The 22,697-nt window shown below is 40.8% G+C and overlaps 1 protein-coding gene across 1 annotated transcript in view; it reads right to left on the reverse strand.

Annotated features, from left to right (window-relative positions):
* myo5aa (myosin VAa) overlaps positions 1–22,697 on the reverse strand; it is a 178,391-nt gene that overhangs the window by 18,233 nt on the left and 137,461 nt on the right. The window contains exons 25-29 of the mRNA XM_043677062.1: positions 21,768–21,868; positions 7,448–7,646; positions 2,751–2,825; positions 1,545–1,638; positions 29–175 (exon numbers count right to left, since the gene is read on the reverse strand). Coding sequence (XP_043532997.1) covers positions 29–175; positions 1,545–1,638; positions 2,751–2,825; positions 7,448–7,646; positions 21,768–21,868 — 616 coding nt within the window. The remainder of the gene's footprint in view (positions 1–28; positions 176–1,544; positions 1,639–2,750; positions 2,826–7,447; positions 7,647–21,767; positions 21,869–22,697) is intronic.

Raw genomic sequence — 22,697 nt, forward strand, 5'->3', positions numbered from 1 at the left:
AACTGAGATTACAGAAAAATAAACTTGCCTAAGATAAGATTCTTGATAAGCTTAAGCTCATCATCCTTCTTGTACTCCAACATTCCCTGGAAATCCTTTTCTTTCCTTGGAATATTCACAGGCCGGATGGGTTCATCTGCCAGCTGAGCTGGAGATACGTTCTCTGTCTGACCCACTGTTACAAAGAAAGACAAAATGAGCAGGCAACCCACCCCAATGCTCTATTTACATGGAGCATTGTGTGCAATTTGATTAGGCAGGAAGAGACTGTAAATACTACACTTTACTACTTTGACAAAATCATACGAATGAATAAGTTTTCAATTATAAGTAAAACTATCTAAGTTACATGTCCGAGTTACTGAAGTGCAAGTACTCAAATGATGTTCCTACTTTGTAGAGGGCTATTTTACATTGTCAAAAATATTAATTTCCACAATGCAAACTGCACTTAAAACCGTCTTTATAATATAAACTACAATTGTAATATTGTATCTTGAGATATGAAAGAGGCATTTCAACGTTATACAAAAGGATACCACATAAAATCGATAGTTTGACAGTACAGGGGGTCACCAATTTACAACTGCCTGATTTATGAATGCTGCTATATATAAATGTGATCCCATACACGAGTGTAATTTTAAAGGCCCAACATATCAACATTTCCTTACAAAAAACTCTTTTTTCATCCTGCATTGTCTTCCAACCTGTATACAAATTGATTTGCAAACTCCAGAATGGAATCCATTTGCAACCTGGGGACTGGCTGCATTGTGATTATATTACCGATTTGGGGATCTAGAGGCCTGGATTAATAACCTGAAATAACGATTCAAACTCTTCAAAGGAAGCTGCGGTCACGTGAATTATATGGAATGAAAAAAACTAATGTTAATGATAGTGTTCACAAAATTAATGTTCTGAAAGCTCATCTGACTCACTAATGTCTTGTAGGGAAGGAAGTCAATCGTTTTTAACTGTTTCAGCCTACATGTGACTCCAGACCCACAGCAAAGAGGTTACCCTCCGAAATGGCTGAACAAGCCATTTAATGATTTTCAGGAAAGTAGCTCACACTCATCTTCTGAGAGGCCATTATGGATGAGCAATGAATGCTGACCTCACCAGCAACGGCCATATCTCACAAAGGATGGAAAAAAAATAATCAGATCTTTTCAGGCAAGGGACCACAAGCTAAATGTCACTGTCACTTTGTAAACCCTTCCTATTGTTATCCAAGAACAAAAGAGCTGGGAGTTGGAGTAAGCAATGCAGCATGTCAAGCCTGCTATGTCATTTAATATGATCATGACTAATCTTATTATTGTTACTGGGTCAAAAATAAGACTTAATTTTTCAACTTAATTTGTGACAAAAGGTCATCACATTCAAGAATGGATATATCAAAAATACTGCACAGCAAAGTTACAGAAACATTAAATGTATTCCGTTTAATAGGGGCTTTGATAAGCAACTGTTGCAATTTAACTTACTGGTAGCTATTTTGGAAGAAGCGTGTTTTTCAGTCTATATAACCATACCTTCTAGTTCTCCAATTTTCTTTGCAAATACTTTAAGCTGCTTTTTCAACTTCCGGACAATCTTGTCCTGTTTTTCAAGTTGTTCCATAAGATCCTGTAGTAAAGGGCAAAGAAAACTAAACTAAAAATACTGGAGTATGCTGCCAAAATTATGAAAATTTATAACAGTCAAGATTAGTAAAATAGCACAATGCAAAGCAAGTGCTGATTGCTGGCACGACAGGTTAGCATAGATAAATATGAATCATATAGCAGCAGGGGGTTAGTTAATGCAGGCATGGCTGACAGAAACAAACCCTTAGGATTAAGTTGTTGGGTTAGCACGAATACCAGAAGCAGATTTCATCAAGACTAGCTCAGTGGATTTTAACTGGACTGATAAACTTTGGCAGAGTGGGTGAATGAGCTACACCTTGTGAAATCAATTCGCCCCTTTGCAACTATGCTTCCGACTTAAGATTAGGAAACTGACTGGGTTAATTATGGTTGAGCCAAATGTATTTTTAAGGATATTAAGAATTAATTGTCTTGAACATAACTAAACGTGCTATTCTGAGACTTCAATCTAAAGTTAAAAGCCTATTCAAAATAATTGGATTAGGTTCCACCCTGAAACTGTTGAATTTCTCCAATTCAGATAAACTCACATTCCAGAGCTACAGCAATAGCCTGGATAGTGCCATGAAGTCAAACATGAACCCGAGTTGTTCCAGCTGAAGTATGTTCACTGGTAACACATTGCTTCTGGTTAGAAATAATAGCAATTCTTGAGTCCTACGTAGGGAAGTCTGTCCAGTTGACAAATCAACTATGCATTTAGAAAATGCTTTCTCCAATTTATGCAAGTTGGACAACACATGAACAAGTACTGAAAACAATCTTAATTAATTGATAAATGAATTTTAATAGCATTGTAAAGTTAGGAAGAGAGAAGTACTGAAGTATTCTTGCACTTTCTACCAATGATTTAAAACTGCTGAGATTGAGACAACAGGATTAGCATTGAACTGCACTGGAAATATGTTGCTGTGCTGTGTTAAAACATGACAATCGTAAAACAGTAAGTTGCTGTGTAGCCACAATACATAGAGGTAAAAACGGATTTGTCTTCACAGGTGCACAGGCAAATCATTCTGCAGTTAGTGCTCCAGACAGAGAAAGTGGAAGAATAACAATTTAGGCCAAATAATGGTTTGATCTACATACAATGATCCGTTTGTAAAGCGAAATCCTGTAGAACTGATACTTCATGGGGTCATCTGCATATAACTCCTCATAATACTGCAAAAATAGTGGTGAGATTTGTGCTATTACCCAAACAGTTCAGAAATTGTGCCAATAAACCAGGAAATATTTGGCAGTTATCTAACAGGAGTGAATGTGCCTTATGGTCATCACTTTATCCCAGTAAAGTTCTTTCTACGTTCAAACATGCTTAAAGTAACTCATATTGCACTAATCAAAACACTAGCCTTAAATTTTGAGTGACACCATTGGGTTTTGATCTCTCACCTCACTTGATTATCCTGCAGCATTTTAAACACACAAATGGAATTATCAGGTCATGTAAAATGCAAGTTTCAAACAGAGATGGCTGCTAGAAGCTGCCAAAGTGCCTCTATAGGTTCAGAAATGGATTTTAAGATGGATTTTGCCAGTCTTTGAAGACTGCTCACAAGCTTTGCAAAGAGTTATGGTGTATTTTGTTACGTGTGTGAACAATTTGCCTCCCACACAGATAGAGTTTAACATTCTATGGGACTAGGAGAAAGTACTGAGAACAGTGGCACTGGAAAAGCACAGCAGGTCAGGCAGCATCTGAGCAAGAGATTCGACGTTTTGGGCATAAGGCCTTCATCAGGAATGTGACTATCAGTGCTTACTTTGGAGTTTGAGGCATAGTGATTGATTAGCACTGTATCTTATGAACAGGACATTTCAAACTATTCATGGATTAAGCCCAAATTTATTACTCAGCAACAATGGCTGGTAAACAACTTGTATGGCAGTGAATAATTATATTTAAGTTTCAAGTCTTGACAGTATATTACGCTATAGGAAATTACTGAATTACATCAGGTGAATTCAGTGCAATTGTGAACTGCAATGTGATTTTGGTAACTGCAACTTGAGTAATTGTAACCAGCTAAATCTTTCCTTCAAACAAAAATGGACATGAGCAAATTTCCTACAGCCTCACGTACATAAGGCCTTAAGATGTAGGCTATTTGGTCAATCAAGTCTGCACCTCCTGGAGTGAAGATGTTCCATTTGAAATAATGTAAACATGGAAAATAAGGGATTAAGTGTCATTTTTAAATAGAACACCAAATTATGAAGAAAAGATGTTGAAAGTACACAGCAGTCAATCAGCATTGTAAAGAGGAAAGACTGTTTTGGCATTGCACATACCCTTCATCAGATTTCCTGTCATAAACAATCTATTCACTGAACAGATGCTAACTGACTTGTTGTGCCATATACCACTCTCTGTTTTTACTCCAGATTAGTAGCATTAGCTTTTCATTTTAGCTCATCGCATTTTGTCTGGGCAGGATTAGTCTCACACACAACTGTGAGACTACTGAGGGAGTACAGCCCTCTCCTGAAAGTGAAGGTGTGACCAGATCAATGTTATGGGAGTCAGCTGCCATTGTATTGTGTCTGTTTGACCAACCCAGCCCAACTTTGCCCAGACTTCACCTGACACCCAGTGACTGGCTGCAGGAACACTCACTGAGTACAACCCAAACAAACAGAGTACACCTACTGACTGAACAGTGGCAAGCGTAAACCATTAGCTTTGAAAACTATACTTTCCTTTGGTGCCTACTTCCTAATTTACAAAGTTGCACTTCTTCAATATAAATATGTGAATTGGTGTGGCTGTGATCATGGCTGATTTGACTATGACCTCAACTCCGCTTTCTCTGATACCTTTGTTAATCACGCATCTGTCTGACCCAGCTTTAGAAATATTCGATCACTCTACCTCTACTGCCTGCTGGCCAAGAGAATCCCACAGATTCAAATTCTCCTCAGCCCCGACTGAGTGGGAGATCCCTTCCTACTCCTCCTCATTCAGTCAGGGCTCCTGCAGCTTACTGCTGGTCTGTGTCTCTGCCAACAGTGGGTACCATGTGAAGACTGGACAGTCTATGCAACTGGCAAAAGGCCACAATACAATCAGACAAAGAATGGCAGCTGCCACCAGTGGCACTGTAGCCACATTCAGAGGAGGAGCTCTCATCTCTCCGACAAGGAAAAACATCCTCCCGTCATCAACCCCATCATTTCCCCTCAGGATCACGCATGTTTCTATAGGATCACCTCTGATTCTTCTATACTCCCCTCGATCTAATCCTTTGTCTATTTCTCTTCCCTTGCCACATATTAATCTCAGCTGTGGGCTTAATATTGTAATTTTCCTTCCTGCTTCAATCAGTGCTGCTCTCAATACAACATGCTCTTTAGTTTTCCTTTCAAGAGGGTTTCAAATTTTAACCAAGTGACAAAATTTGTAACATCTGCATATCTCTGCCAAAACATACTGAAATGACAACATTGTGAAACCATGTGAAATTTATTAAAATACTTGGTGTAGGAACTAGTTAGTGATAAATAATTGAGTCAGTTTGGTTATTATGCATTTATGTATTAAATCAAAGCAGACAGACTCCACGTTATGAAAGTGTAAAATTAACTCCTTCACTTATAGAAACTGTTGTTGGCCATTAGAATCCCTCTATCTGTATTCCACTTTCCTCAGATACAAAGAGATGGTCAAGAGACCAAACCTTTTGCTCTCATCTCATCAGCCTTGGTCTTAGTTCTTAATGGGGTTGAAGGGGGTGGGGGTGGGGGGGGGCAGCGAGTAGTGGACATGTGTCTGTGGAACCAGATCACTGACTTGTCCACATCTTTGTTCTGTTCCAGACAGCACTGAACACTTCATTAAACACCAATATATCCCCTTCATTAATCTCCAAGGGAAATAGATTTAAGGGATGGGGCAGAGGATCTAGAGGGAATGTGAGGAAAAACATTTTCACCCAGAGGGTGGTGAAAAGATGGAACTCAGTGCCTGTAAGGATGGTAGAGGGAGAAAACTTTATTACGTTTAAGTAGTACTTACACGTGCTATAAGGCATACAAGGCTAGGGATCAAATGTTGGAAAATGGGATTAGAATAGCTACCTGCTTGCTTTTGACTGGTACAATTTAGATTTCGATTTAGATTTAGATTTAAATTAGATTACATTGTGGAAACAGGCCCTTCGGCCGAACAAGTCCACACCGATCCGCTGAAGCGCGACCCATCCAGACCCATTCCCCCACATTTACCCCTTCACCTAACACTACGGGCAATTTAGCATGGCCAATTCACCTAACCTGCACATCTTTGGACCTGTGGGAGGAAACCGGAGCACCCGGAGGAAACCCACGCAGACACGGGGAGAATGTGCAAACTCCACACGGAGAGAATCGCCTGAGGCGGGAATTGAACCCGGGTCTCTGGTGCTGTGAGGCTGCAGTGCCACCCAATTTGATGGGCCGAGTGGCCTTTTCCTGTGCTGTAGACCTCCATGCCACCAGCACTAAATTCTGGAAGTTGTGAACAAAATTTAAAATGCCAAAGATGGGAGCATGACACTCCGCTGTCGTGCTGGCATGATTATTTAATTAGATGAGGAAAAATGTAAAACTGATGACTCCCCTTTAACTATACACTGTGTTTTAAAGCATATCATCCTATTTAGAAAAAGCACCTACTGATCATTTCTGCTGGAAAACTCAACGATTCAGTTGAAACCGAAAATTACTCTTGCTTAATGAATCATCGCCGAAATGCCAAGAAAAGAAATAAAGTTCCCACCACCAGGAATCCAACAATAAAACAGCACATTGCAAAGATGCTGCACTCTGAATGACTGCATGCATACCCTGCCAGGACTCTAAAACAACATTAGGAATTGTGTATGGCTTGTCATAACTGGTAACCATGCAAGCAATTGATCATAAAATGACAGAACTACTAAAAAGTACTTCACATTCTGAATGTAATGCTGGATGACTATAATCTTTATGATTATATTTAAGAATATAGTTTTCTTCTTCAGTTCCATAATATATCAGGCCAAGTCACCAAAGTCCCAGATGACCATAGGGCTGGTCGCTTATTACAGAGAGAAAGATGACTGGTGGAGAGTTTAACTCATGGGTCAACACCTCTCAGGCAAGGGGTGAGATTAAGGCGTGCCCTTCATTGTAACCTCAGCCATGTGGGAATTGAATCCCTGTCATCCAGCCAACTGACCTCCAATATATCGTAGATGCAACGAGGGAACAGTAACTTCAATAAACATGGCTGAAGGTTTCAGTAGATGATTCCACTAGCACTATGCATGTAAATATAATTGTAAACACCAAGGACCTAATCACTACAGCTGGTAGCTTATACATGTATAATAGGATCAGAATGGAAATGGGCTTCCTTTATCATAGAATTATAGAATCCCTACAGTGTGGAAGCAGGCCATTGAATCCACACTGACCCTCCAAAGACCCAGACCCAGACCCGCACCACTGCCGTATCCCTGTAACCCACCATTTCCCATGGTTAATCCACCTAGTCTGCACATCCCTGAACAGTATGGGCAATTTAGCATGGCCAATTCACCTAGCCTGCACATCTTTGGATTGTGGGAGGAAATTGGAGCACCCAGAGGAAACCCACACTGACACGTGGAGAACGTGCAAACTCCACACAGACAGGCGTCCGAGGCTGGAAATGAACCCGATTTCCTGGTGCTGAGAGGCAGCAGTGCTGACCACTGAACCATCTGACTAACACGGATGTATTTGGTGCTCACGTTGGTCTGATAAAGCAAAGTAATACTTACAAGATTTTCATTGGTTAACCTAGTTATCTCGTGTTGCAGACTGGCCTCAATGCGGGCCTCTGGGGGCAGTTGCAAGTTCTGGGCCAATAACTGCTGCTGACGATTGATCTCCTCTTTCAAATTCTGCACCTCCCCGCGTAAGATCTCCAGCTCATTCTCATAGTTCTTTTTCTGACCCTGAAGCTGAGATTCCAGCAATCTGCAGACAAAAAACAGAGGGCATTATCAGACTGGAACTGTATCTTTCTAAAATCATACGCAACATGGTCAACCCTCAAGGTTACAGCAGTGATTGTGCGCAGTACTCACATCATGACATTCTTTAAACCTTTCAGTGTGTTACAGGAAAGTGAGGGAGTGAAAACATTCAAGAAACTCTTTTAAAATGAGAAAGAAAGTAGGAGTCATCCTCATCGTTTAACCTACCAACTAGTGAACTTTAATATTAAATCTTCATCGTCAAGTCAGAGTCATAGAACTATATATAGCATAGAAACAGACCCTTCGGTCCAACTCGTCCATGTTGACAAGATATCCTCAATTAATCTAATCCTATTTGCCAGCATTTGGCCCAATTCGCTCTAAACCCTTTCTATTCATATATCCATCCATATGTCTTTTAACTGATGTCACTGTACCAGCCTCCACCACTTTCTCTGGTAGCTCATTCCACGCACCACCCTCTGTGAAAAGACATCCTCTTAAGACCCTTTTAACTCTTTCCCCTCTCCCCTTAAACCTATGACCTCTAGTTTTGGACTCCCCCCACCCCAGGGAGAAGACCTTGTCTATTTACCCTATCTATGCTCCTCATGATTTTATAAACTTATATGACGTCATCCCTCAGTTTTCACTGCTTCAGGGAAAACAGCCCCAACCTATTCAGCCTTTTCCTTAGCGCAAATCCGCCAACCCTGGCACGATCCTTGTAAGTCTCTTCTGAACCCCTTCAAGTTTCACAACATCCTTCCTATAGCAGGGAGACCAGAACTGAATGCAGTATTCCAAAAGTTGCCTGACCGCAGCATGACCTCTCAACTTCTATAGCTTGTTAAGTAACACTTTGTGAAGGTTTAAACAAGTAAAGCAAAAATATGACATTCACAATAACAGCTACAAAAACTAGCTGCTGGATGCATATTGAAGACCACGCCTTGCGGATCTGGCTTTAAAGAGTCATGAACATGGCCATAGCGACAGGTTACTAATGCATTTCCCAAAGAGTTCAGTATTAGAAGTTCCCGGGTTAATTGCCTTTGTGTAGATGCTTCTTCTACTGGAAAGAATGAGTTTGAAAACTACATGAATGCTGTCCTCCTTTAATGAGAAAATTCATACCTGGATTTATTTTTTCTCAATTACATTTACACACATCAGAGTATAGGAACTTCCTCAGTGCAACAAACAATATATTGAGTTATATTGCCACCAGCTATAGAGCAAAGCGCCCTTTACTCTATTTAATCTTGTGGTGAGTCTGAGTTGGACTGGTAATTAACTATAATTTTGTGCTGGGGTCATTAGAAACCGAGTTAAGATTGCTTCTTTTCACAGAGGGCCAGCAGTCTGGGTGAGATTTTGATGCTGTTCATACACAGCATTGCATGCTCCTCTGCATTCAATCTGTTAGATCATAATTAACTCTGTATCAACTGATTTTTGTTTCATCACTCTTGATTTAGGAAAGGGACTGCCTGTCACATGCTCTAAGGTTTTAAGAGCTGCCACCACCATGTTACATTTCACAGTAACTTCTTTACCATTGTTATTCTCGGATTAGCAGTACATAGCTGTTAAAAAGGATTATTTGGCCGTAAAGCAGAAGATGTGCATAAAAACTACTTTGAAGACATTGTACAGCAGCTATTAAAAAGTTCCATTAGAATTCACCATCCACTTGCGAGATTTTCTCTTAGACAGCAAATTCTGCTTTTGTTAACACAGTAAGTCTACGTCTACAAGTTTGAGTAGTTTTCACCATAACATTAAGACATGACAGTAAAACATGCCAAAGCATATTTCTGTAAGGTAAGTGCACAGCAACAATGGTTGGTTAGTGACAAAGTGCAAATGTAGAAAGGCCCTCGGCATAAATGTGGTAACCTGTTGGTTTGTTTTAACCCTTGGTAGGCCATCCAGAGCTCTCCATCCTCATTCAGCAAATGGCAATCCTGTGTTGGTCTTCCATGAGCACAAATTCGCAAACAGGGAAAAAGAAGGGACAAGTGATGGGAATGAGTATGAAATGTTAATGACAAGGCTCACAAATGATGGCAACATACAAGAGGGAGATACATTCAGACTGGATGAGACTACAGTAGTAAAACATTGACTTATAACCATCTCATATTAATTTCACATTTCATTCTGCTTTTGAAATCAAAATTTTGCATATTAATAACGTATAACCTGCAAGTTACATTTCTGCAGTTGTTAACATTTTTGCAAAAAGAGCTTCCAAGACAATCAGACAAAAACAGACAAGGAGGATGATCAAAACAGAAACATGTTATTGTCTAGAAATAACAAAATAAATAATTGCTATGGTGGCTACTGAAGACATGCGTTCAATCATTCTAACAGTGTTTTGTTTAATACAATGCTGAAGATCCTTGCGTTTTGACGAGTTAAAGCATAAATTCAATGGTCATCTACCTTTTACAGAAAGTAACACTGCTATTCCCAGTTCATGCACTAGTAGGGGAGCAGGGAGTGAGGGGAGAGTGAGGGAGAAAGGGGTCATGGTGAATCTGCCACCCATCCTCCCCAAGTCAGCTGGCAACTTTGGAAAGTTATCGGTTTGGGACGTGCAGGGGTTGCATTCCTGGGACTTTCCACAGAGTACCCCAAAATGGTTCATCAGAAACATTGGTGTTATTCAAGGGCAAGGTTAGATCTCCGCAAACAAAAAATAATGAGTTTTCAAAAGTCTGAAGTTTGCTCCCTTAACAGCAGGGAGCGAAAAGGTCCCTTTTTCCTTCAGATCGGTTTCCAAAAAGCAACTTTGATATTTGCTGTCACAATGGATCTGGCACCTCTGCTGAGCACATGCCCAAACCCTGGGAATGATCCTGTCCCATCCTATGGTCCAGGATGCGGTCAATGTAGACTGCAGGTGGTCAGAATTCATGAAATGCTGCACTTTCACCCGGGAACCCTGGAATTTCAGGCGCAAGGTCTCATCCAACTTAATAACATCCGCAATGTAGGAGGAAATTACTGCAGCTGCTGGAATCTGTACTGAAACTCAAAAATTCTGGAGATCACAGTGGGTCAGCATCTGTGGAGAGCGAGCAAGCTAACATTTCAAGTTGAGATGACTCTTCATCAGCTCTTTTAGTTAAACAATGAATGGAAGTCAGTCAATTAATCAATAATTTACACCAAGTGCTATGGTGAAAGGAAGCTTATTTTCCTGTGTTACAGATCCCAAAAAGGAGTTAATTATGGCTCATCTGAAAAGGGAGATTGATCTTTTGTAAATCTCCAGTGAAATAGGAACATACTTGTTTAATACTTTTTTTTCCCTTCTCATTTTCTCTTCTAAAGGATTATATCCCCTTCCTATATAGAGCAGCTTCTGATGCTGGATCCAAGTGACAATTCATACACGCGCCTTCACACCAAGTGTCAACAAGATACTTGACTTTGGAGGCTATATCATGGATAAACACAATGCTGGCTTCACCCAAAATCCACACCCCTGCACTGCCAGGAAATGTTCAGAAGCAGTAACACCAGCTTGACTTCATCTTTCTCACCCAAGGAAACATTTTGAAAAATTTTAACTAAAAGATAATTATAGTTTTGAGGCACGCCTTTGGCTAAGTCACATACCATTTGTATAAGTCACAATTTAAGTTATCAGGTTTTTATTCACATACTGATCAAACAAACTCCTACCTATGTTCACAATCTCGTACAATGACTCATGGGCAAAAGAACTGCACAGAACTACAGATAAATTGGTGAGACTTATTCCAATGATCCAATTTTGCTACATTGTGGAAGTGGCATATCTTCTGCCCCCCTCATAACAGATCCCAGTGCTTCCAATCCCATTACTGAGCTAAAGATGGATAAATCTCCAGCACCTGATCCCAGGACTTTGGGGGAAATTAGGGAGGTTTGTGGGGCCCTTAGCAGAAATATTTGTATCATCTATAATCATGGGTAAGGTGCTGGAGGACTGCAGGGTGGCTAATGTTGTGCCTTTAGTTAAGAAAGGCTGTAAGGAGAAGCCTGGGAACTTACAGACCAGAGAGTCTGACTTTGGTAGTTGTTAGAGGTGATTCTGAAACTTAGGATATACATGCATTTGGAGAGGCAAGGATTGATTAGGGATAGTCAGCAAGGCTTTGTGCAAGGGAAATAGTGTCTCACAAACTTGGAGTTTTTTGAGGAAGTAACCAAAAAGATTGATAAGAGAAAAGCAGTAGCCATTGTTTACTTGGACTTTGATAGAGCCTTTGACAAGGTGCCAAATGATAAGCCAATTAGTAAAGCTAGATTACGTGGTGAGCTTGCCAAGTGGATACAAAATTGGCTTGATGGCAGGAGACAGAAGGTAGTGTTGGAGGGTTGTTTCTCAGACCGGAGGCCTGTGACTAGCAGTGTGCCGCAAGGATTGGTGCTGGGCCCTCTTCTGTTGGTCATTTACATAAGTGATTTGGATGAGAATATAGGAGGCACGGTTGGAAAGTTTGCGGATGACACAAAAATTAGTGGTATAGTGGACAGTGAAGAAGATTATCTAAGAGTACAACAGAATCTTGATCAGTTGGGGTCAATGGGCTGAGGAGTGGCAGATAGAATTTAATTTGAATAAATGCGAGGTATTTCATTTTGGGAAAACAAACAAGAGTAGGACCTATACAATTTAACGGTGGGACTCTGGATCTGTTGTCCAACAGCAAGTTCAGGTACATAATTCTTTGAAATTTGCATCACAGGTACATAGGGTGGTTAAGAAGGTGTTTCGCACACTTCTGTCATTGCTCAGACCTATAAGTAAAGGAGTTGGGTTGACATGCTGAGGTTGTACAGGACATTAGTGAGGCCTCTTCTGGAGCACTGAGTAGTTCTTGTCACCTGTTATAGGAAGGATAGTACCAAACTGGAGAGGGGTCAGAAAAGATTTAGCACGATGTTGTCGGGAATGGAGGGTTTAAGTTATAAAGAGAGGCTGGACAGGCTGGGACTTCTTTCACTGGAGCGTAGAAGGTTGAGGGGTGACCTAAAAGAAGTTTATAAAATCATGAGGGGCATTGACAAAGTGAATAGTAAAGGTTTTTCCCCTAAGATGGAGGAGTTCAAAAGTAAGGGCCACATTTATTTTTGAGGTGAGAGGAGCAAGATTTAAAAAGGACATGAGGGGAGAAGTTTTTTTTTAAACACAGAGTGGTTAATGTGTGGAATAAATTGCCAGAGGAAATAGTGGATGAGGGTACAGTTACAATATTTACAAGACATTTGGGTAAGTACATGAATAGGAACCGTTTGAAGGGATATGGGCCAACTGCAGGTACATTGGACTAATTTAGTTTGGGAACATGGTTGGCATGGACTAATTGCGCTGAAGGGTCTGTTTCCATGCTGTATGATCCTACGACTCTCTTAACAGCATTCTAAGAACCAGGGTCCTCCCTGATACAAATACAGTTCATTGATTTAGATCTAATCTTTCCTACGTCACGGTGTCATTGTTACGAGGCATCCTCCCTTAATACACTATTACTTCCCTGGTTAAAAACATCTGAGAAAATAGCTTCACTGATTTCTGTCTCTTAATGGGTTGCTTTAGAAAGCTATATTTACAAGGCATGCTCTGACAGTCCTTGAGCTACCTAGAACTTGGTCAGTATTTATTTATTTACCTGAGGTTTAACATCATTTGTTAAGCAAAGGTATCAAAGAATATGAGCAAGGATGACACATGTGGTTAGGCCACAGATCAGTCACAATCTCATTGACTGGTGGAACAGGCTCGAGGGGCTGAATGGCCGACTGTTATTCCTATGTTCCAAATTCTCCAGGAAACCTATCAAAGTGCTGTCTGAAAACTCCCATAATACCCACATCCTGATGTTCTCCACAACCAACATCAAGTCAGTCACCTTCACAGTAATGTCCAGAATCACAACCCTAGAAATACTGTCAGAAACCGTTGATGTTGATTGACCAAATACGTGTGGTCAAATACGAGTTAGCAAATTAGTATCAAAGTAATGGGTGGTGAATGAAAAAAAAATCGTACTGTTCTGATTCTCGAGCAATTAATATTCCACGTCAGAAGCAAATAAAAGACTTTACTCAAAGTCTTCCATGAATCATGATGACAATAATTCATTCCAGTTTGGCAGGATCTGCAGGTATGCTCACATTCATGGTTCCATTTTTACATCAGAAGGACCAATTTAACTGGTTATCACAGGATGCTTCCTTCACCTAACGTACAAATATGTCTTGCTACCACCATTTCCATTGGCGTCGCAATTTATTTCTAAAATCATTCTAATCCCTTTGCATCTACTTAAGGTCAGAGAGTCAATGATATATAGCACGGAAACAGACCCTTTGGTCCAAGTCATCCATGGCAACCAGATATCCCGATCCAATCTAGTCCCACCTGCCAGCACATATCCCTGCAAACCCTTCCTGTTCATATACCAATCCAGATGTCTCTTAAATGTTGCAATTCTACGAGTTTCCAACACTTCCTCTGGCAGCTCATTCCAAACACCTCCCACCCTCTGCATGAAAAGGTTGCCCCTTAGGTCTCTTTTACATCTTTCTCCTCTCACCTTAAACCTATGCACTCTAGTTCTGGACTCCCTTACCCCAGGGAAGACACTTTGTCTATTTATCCTATCCATGCCCTTCACGATTTTATAAACCTCTATAAGGTCACCCCATCCCTATATCTCAAATTCTCCAACCCTGGCAACATCCTTGTAAATAGTTTCTGAACGCTTTCAAGTTTTACAAAATCCTTCCGATAGGAAGGAGACCAGAATTGCACACAATATTCCAACAGTGGCCTAACCAATGTCCTGTACAGCTGCAACATAACTCCCCAACTCCTATACTCAATGCTCTGACCAATAAAGGAAAGCATACCAAAATGTCTTCTTCACTATCCTATCTACCTGCGAATCCACTTTCAAGGAGTTTTGAGCCTACACTCCAAGGTCTCTTTGTTCAGCAACACTCCCGAGGATCTTACCATTAAGTGTATAAGTCTTGCTCTGATTTGCTTTCCCAAAATGCAGCACCTCGCATTTATCTGAATTAAACTCCATCTGCCACTTCTCAGCCCATTGGCCCATCTGATCAAGATCCCGTTGTAATCTGAGGTAACCTTCTTTACTGTCCACTACACCTCCAATTTTGGTGCCATCTGCAAACTTACTAACTATATCTCTTATGCTCACAACCAAATCACTTATATAAATGACAAAAAGTAGTGGTCCCAAAACCAATCCTTGTCACAGGCCTCCAGTCTGGAAAAACAACCATCCACCACCATCCTCTGTCTTCTACCTTTGAACCAGTTCTGTATCCAAATGGTTGGTTCTCCCTGTATTCTGAGATCTAACCTCGCTAACCAGTCTCCCATGGGGAACCTTGCCGAATGCCTTACTGAAGTCCATATAGATCCCGTCCACCACTCTGCCCTAAATCAATCCTCTTTGTTACTTCTTCAAAAAACTCAATCAAGTTTGTGAGACATGATTTCCCATGCACAAAGCCATGTTGACTATCTCTAATCAGTCCTTGCCTTTCCAAATACATGTAAATCCTGTCCCTCAGGATTCCCTCCAACAACATGCCCACCACCGAGGTCAGGCTCACTGGTCTATAATTCCCTGGCTTGTCCTTACCACCCTTCTTAAACAGTGGCATCATGTTAGCCAACGTCCAGTCTTCCGGCACCTCACCTGTGACTATTGATGATACAAATATCTCAGCAAGGTGCCAGCAATCACTTCCCTAGCTTCCCACAGAGTTCTTCGGTACACCTGATCAAGTCCTGGGGTATTATCCATTTTTATGGGCTTCAAGACATTCAGCACTTCCTCCTCTGTAATATGGACATTTTTCAAGATGTCACCATCTATTTCTCTACAGTCTATATCTGCAGTCTATAAAGACTAATGCAAAATACTTGTTTAGTATCTCCCCCACCTCTTGCAGTTCCACACAAAGGTTGCCTTGCTGTTCTTTGAGGGGACGTATTCTCTCCCTAGTTACCCTTTTGTCTTTCAGGTATTTGTAAAAACTCCTTGGATTCTCCTTAACTCTATTTGCCAAAGCTATCTCATGTCCCCTTTTTGCCCTCCTGATTTCCCTCTTAAGTATACTCCTACTGCCTTTATACTCTTCCAAGGATTAATTTGATATATCTGACAATATGCTTCCTTCTTTTTCTTAACCAAACCCTCAATTTCTCTAGTCATCCAGCATTCCCTACACCTAACAACCTTTCCTTTCACCCTGACAGGAATATATTATCTCTGGACTCTAGTTATCTCATTTCTGAAGGCTTGCCATTTTCCAGCCGTCCCTTTACCTGCGACCATCTGCCCTTTATCAGCTTTTCAAAGTTCTTGCCTAATACCATAAAAATTGGCCTTTCTCCAATTTAGAACTTCACCTTTTAGATTTGGTCTATCCTTTTCCATCACTATTTTAAAACTAATAGAATTATGGTCGCTGGCCCCAAAATGCTCCCCCACTGACACCTTAATCACCTGTCCTGCTTTATTTCCCAAGGGTAGGTCAGTTTTGCACCTTCTCTAGTAGGTACATCCACATATTGAATCAGAAAATTTTCTTGTACACACTTAACAAATTCCTCTCCATCTAAACATTTTTTACCAGGATGTTGCCTGGTATGGTAGAAAGATCGTATGAGGAAAGGCTGAGGCACTTGGGGTGTTTTCATTGGAGAAAAGAAGGTTTGGGGTGACTTGATAGAGTTGTACAAGATGATTAGGGGTTTAGATGGGGTTGACAGTGAGAATCATTTTCCACGTATGGAGTCAGCTATTACAAGGGGGCATAGCTTTAAATTAAGGGAGGATAAGTATAGGACAGTTAGGGGTAGGTTCTTTACTCAGCGAGTCGTGAGTTCATGGAATGCCCTGCCAGAGCAGTGGTGGACTCTCCCTCATTATGGGCATTTAAACGGGCATTGGATAGGCATATGGAGGATAGTGGGCTAGAGTAGGTTAGGTGGGCTTGGATCAACGCAACATCGAGGGCCAAAGGGCCTGTACTGCGCTGTATTCTTCTATGTTCTATGTTCTATTAAACCCTTAACACTATGGCAGTCCCAGTCGACGTTTGGAAAGTTAAAATCCCCTACCATAACCACCCTATTATTCTTACAGATAACTGAGATCTCCTTACAAATCTGTTTCTCAGTTTCCCTCTGACTATTAGGGGGTGTATAATACAATCCCAAAAAGGTGACCTTTCTTATTTTTCAGATCTACCCAAATAACTTCTTTGGATGTATTTCTGGGAATATCCTCCCTCAGCACAGCTGTAATGCTATCCCTTATCAAAAGTGACACTCCCCCTTCTCTCTTGCCTTCCTTTCTGTCCTTCCTGTAGCATTTCTTATGATTATAATTTCCTGTTTTTTTTGTTGTAGGTGTACAGCTCATTCTTTGCCATGTACTAATTGGATGGCAGCCACATTTGGTCAGCACTCTAGGTTGTCTCAGATTACTGCATCCCAGAGTTGGAGGGAGGTAGAACTGTAGAGACGTACAGCACGGAAACATGACCCATCGGTCCAACTAGTCCATGCCGATCAGATATCCTAAATTACTCTGGTCCCATTTGCTAGTATTTGGCCCTTATCCCTCTCAACCCTTCCTTTCCATGTACCCATCCAGATTTTTTTTAAATGTTGTAGATATATCAGCCTCCACCGCTTCATCTGGCAGCTTATTCCACACACTCACCACCCTCTGTGTCAAAAAGTTGCCCATCAGATCCTTTTAAATCTTTCCCCTCTCAACTTAAACCTATGCCCTCTAGTTTTGGACTCCCCTGCCCTGGGGAAGATTACTTGGCTATTCATCCTTTCCATGCTCATGATTTTATAAACCTGTAGTAGGTTACCCCTCAGCCTCCAACGCTCCAGGGAAAACAGGCCCTATTCAGCCTCTCCCTATAGCTCAATTCCTCCAACCCTGGCAACATCCTTGCAAATCGTTTCTGAATCCTTTCAAGTTTCACGATATGTTTCCTATAGGAAGGAGAACAGAACTGAATGCAGTATTCCAATAGTGGTTTAATCAATGTCCTATACAGCTGTAACATAACCTCCACATTCCTATACTCAATACTCTGACCAATAAAGGAAAGCAAACCAAATGCCTTCTTCACTATCCGATCTACCTGCAACTCTACTTTCACAGAGTTATGAACCTGCACTCCAAATCTCTTTGTTCAGCAAAATTCCCTGGGATCTTTAGCTATTTTGAGGTTTGACACAAATCTAACCCACACAAAAATATGAAAAAAAAGATGAAAATGTCAGATGCTCTTCATTTCTCCTTTTACTTTGTAAGTTGCTCATCCTTTGCTCTTAAGTAATCATTTGGAACACATGTAAATCAAGTCAGTACAAATCACAAGGAGTAGGCCTTAACAGCCTGCTTGGCTACTTAAAAAAGATCGTGGCTGATTTGTAATTTCAAATCCATATCCTCGCCCACTCCTGATAACCTTTCACCCCCTTGCTTATCAAGAATCTATCCAACGCTACCTTAAAACCATTTGAGGACTCCAAACTTTCTCCAAAAATCGTCTCTGCACATACCCTTTCAGGACCCCTCACAACAATTAAACAGATCAATTAAACAATTCCACCCTGGGCTGTCTGAGCGTCTTAGTAATTATTACGAGCAGACGAAAGTGAGGACTGCAGGTGCTGAAAATTAGAGTCGAGAGTGTGGTGCTGGAAAAAGACAGCTGGTCAGGCAGCAGCTGAGGAGAAGGAGAATCAACATTTTGGGCAAAAGCCCTTCATCAGAAATGGTAGCCCATTACATGAGAATTTTGGCTGCATTGATTTTTGGGGAGAGTTTATAAAGAATCAAAAAGAGTCTTCATCCTTTTGTTGAATGGTGCCCAATCATACCAGCCTCCCATTCTCCAGTGTTTCTTACTTGGGTGATCTGAGCACCGAAGTTTCATGCAAAATCGACAAATGACAGGCAGTAAATAAATGACAAGTTCTCTTTTCTGATGTAAATTTCTACATTTGAAACTTTCTGCAAAATTAATTTTAAATAAATTTTAATTGATCGTCAACTCCTAAAAATACTCTTAGATATTTGACATCACAAGTCTAGACTGAAAAACATCAGCTGATCTTTGGCTTTCAAGTAATGCTTCATTTAAAACATTAATGTATTTTGTTGACTTCATTTTATCGTTGCAATGCATTGCTCTTAGGATTCACAAAAATGGCTAACATTACTTGCATTCTATTTTAGTTATGCTTTTTAGCAGGCACATTTAAAAATAATCATCATTCAGGGATAAAGGCTTTGCTGACTGGACCAACATTTATTGTTCATTGCGCATTTGCCTTCAAGGTGGTGCTAGTAAACTGCAAAGAGGGAACCACTGCAGTCCATTTGGTGTCAGTAGCAGCAGTGTGCACTATCTACAAAAGGCACTGCGGAAATTCACCAAGATCCTTCGACACCAAGTTCCAAACCCATGACCACTTCCATCTCGAAGGATGTCAGAAGATACATGGGAGCACCACCTGCTAAAAGTTCTCCTCCAGCCACTCACCATCCTAACTGGAAAATATATCACTGTTCCTTCACTGTTGCTGGGTCAAAATCCTGGAATACCCTCCTGAAGGGCATTGTGAGTCAACCTACAGCATGTGGATGCGGCCGTTCAAGGCGACAGCTTACCACCACCTTCTCAAGGGGCAACTAGGGATGGTCAATAAATGCTGGCCAAGCCAGCGACATCCACATTCCATGAGTGAGTAAAAGAAAAGGTACACCCACAATACTGTGCAGGAAGGAGTTGAAGAATTTTGACCCAAAAAAAGGGAAATTTTAAATAAATGTATTTTAAAAACTTGGCAAATTTAAATTTTAATGTGTCGTCTTCAGCTTCACAAGTGCAGCTGCACTCTATTGCAATTACCCGCTGACTGCACATTTGAGGAAAACTGAAAAACAGTTTTTAATTGATTAAATACTAACTCAATCTTTTTCAATGTTGCTCGGAAAAAAAGGCCGAAAAAAAAACTCCACGAGGGTATTGGAATTCCAATGTCCTGTAGTTTCAGGTTTCAGAAACATGTACTTCGACAATGTGTAAAAGTACACAGCTGACAAGATTGAGAATTTGCACAGTATTGGAGGCAATACGAGGAAAAGCTTTTTTTAATCAATTGTGAGATTAGAATTTGGAATGCACTGCCTGTTAGGTCATTGGAAACAGATTTAACAATAGCTTTTCAAATAAAACTGGCTAAATACTCGACCAAGAAATAAAATGCCAGGCAATGCGAATAGAGCGAGTTTAAATGGATTGCCTTTCAAAACAGCTAGCATAAACCTGATGGGCCAAATGGCCTTCTTCTGTGCTGTACTATTCTGCTGCTGTCTTATCACACTGTTACTAGAATCCATAAAGTATTTTTTACTGCTCTTTTAGGCTTCTGTATTAAATAACACACAGATATGCCTCAGGATAGACCATAGTTATTCAACATAGACAGTAGGCTGTGTAGATTTAAAGCATGATTTTAATGATTGGGAACTACAGATGATTTGGAGATGGGAACCATGTGTAGTGTGTCAAATTTTGCAGTTGTCACTATGATGAGTGGTAGAGCGGAGTGTGCAGAGGATGTGAAACTTTGCAAAGGGACATAGATAGTTTAAGTGAGTGGGCAAAGGTCTGGCCGATGGAGTACAATATTAATAAATGTGAAGTCATCCATTTCGGTAGGAATAACAGTAAAAAGGATTATTACTTGAATGGTAAAAAATTGCAGTATGCTGCTGTGCAAAAGGACCTGTGTGTCCTTGTGCATGAATTGCAGAAGGTTGGTCTGCAGGTACAACAGGTAATTAGGAAAGCTAATGGAAGTTTGTCCTTCATTGTGAAACAGAGTGAGTTTAAAAGCAGGGAGGATATGTTGCAGCTTTTTTGGGAGCTGCATAAGGTCACACCTGGAGTACTGTGTGCAGTTTTGATCTCCTTACTTGAGAAAGAATGTAGCAAATGCAGCTTCCTTGGATAAGCACGTGGATGATGATGGGATAAAGAGGGAGATGCGCTTATATTATTTCATAGGTCAGCACAACATTGAGGGCCGAATGGCCTGTTCTGCGCTGTAGTGTTCTATGTTCTGGCACTGGAGGGGGGGTATAGAGGAGGTTCACTAGGTTGATTCTGGAGTTGAGGGGGTTGACTTGGATTATATTCATTGGAATTGAGAAGAATGAGAGGGGATCTTATAGAAACATATCAAATTATGAAGGGAATAGATAAGATAGACACAAAGAGGATGTTTCCACTAGCAGGGCAAGAGGGCGTAGCCCCAAAATTAGGGGGAAGCAGATTTAGGAGTGAATTGAGAAGGAACTTCTTCACCCAGAGGGTTGTGAATCTGTGGAATTCCATACCCTGTGAAGTGGTTGAGGCATCCTCGTTGAATGTTTTAAAGCTCATATTGATAATTCCTTTAATGTTCAAAAAATTAAGGGTAATGGTGAAAGGGCGGGTAAGTGGATCTGAGTCCATGAAAAGATCAGCCATGATCTTACTGAATGGTGGAGCAGGCTCGAAGGGCCAGATGGCCTACTCCTGCTCCTATGTCATCAAATCAGAGCATAATGTACAAACAATGTATCCCCACACAACTGAACAAAATTAATATAATGACAAAAATTAAATCTGTCTGGTACTCAAAAACAATTACACAGGAAATTCTCTATTAGAAATTAACTTGCGTGCCAGATCACGGTTCCTGGATGATGTAGATCTCTGAGCAATTTAAAAAAACTCAACACCATCTCACAGCACTATAAGGATTCCTTAACAATATGGAATCCTTACAATTCATAGTCATTTATCTCATTCCAATATAAGTCACCCCTTTATATATTAGCAGTCCTTGCTCCTAAGTATAATGACAAAATATCAGAACAAAGTATTGAAGAGGGTGTGCTGATTAATGAAAGAACAGAAATGATGAGCATGTTAAACGAACACACACTAACACTCACGTTTACACCAGTCCCTCCAGTAACGTTACCTGTTGGTTTCTTTAAGTCCCAAGTATGCTTGGGTTATTTCACCTTGATCCTTCATCTTACGTACATCCTCCAAGAGGACCATCGGGTCTGTCATCGTCTCCTGAAACAAGAACCCATTGAGATTTCCAGCAACATTCACTGTGGGATTTCACAGTTGAACATAACACTTGTTATGGGCAGCAAATAATCACAGCATTGAATAGGGCAAACTGAGGGAAGAGGAACTAAAACTCCTAATACTTGATTTCTTCTGATAGGAACCAACAAAGTGTTCATGCAAAATTTAAATGGCAACAGTTAGGTCTGTCTTAAAAGGTTTTGACTTTCATATGCGTGCAGTTGCTGAGGACCATTTGCTGTTTCTGGAGTCTAAATGTTCTTTTCCAACCTCCAAATGAGTACCATGATGCAAAAGGAAGGTAAAGGCACCATAGTCCCAGGGGACCATAGCAGTGCTCTCTGGTTAGAGAGAGAGATGACTGTGGTGAGTTTAACCTGAGGGTCACCAGGCCTCAGGCAGGAGCTTCATGGTAACCTTAGCCAGGATGGGAAGTGAGCCCGTCACTCTGCATCACAAACTAGCTATCCAGCCAAGTGAACTAATCGACCAAATACATTCCCTTTAGGTCACTAAAAACAAGCAAAAGTAGTTAGTATTTTGACACATTCTTCAACAATTCTTGCTCACTCCAGCTTTTAAATTGAAAATATTCTCATATTCTATGTCCATTTTTCTGGAGGACATGTGATGCATCAAAAAGGAGAATGGGTCTGGAAAACTGATAGTGGACACTGGTTGTAATGTGGAGAAAGTGAGGACTGCAGATGCTGGAGGTCAGAGCTGAAAAATGTGTTGCTGGAAAAGCGCAGCAGGTCAGGCAGCATCCAAGGAGCAGGAGAATCGACGTTTCGGGCATAAGCCCTTCTTC

Source organism: Chiloscyllium plagiosum, chromosome 36 (assembly GCF_004010195.1).
Source record: "Chiloscyllium plagiosum isolate BGI_BamShark_2017 chromosome 36, ASM401019v2, whole genome shotgun sequence".
Classification (NCBI taxonomy): Eukaryota; Metazoa; Chordata; class Chondrichthyes; order Orectolobiformes; family Hemiscylliidae; genus Chiloscyllium; species Chiloscyllium plagiosum.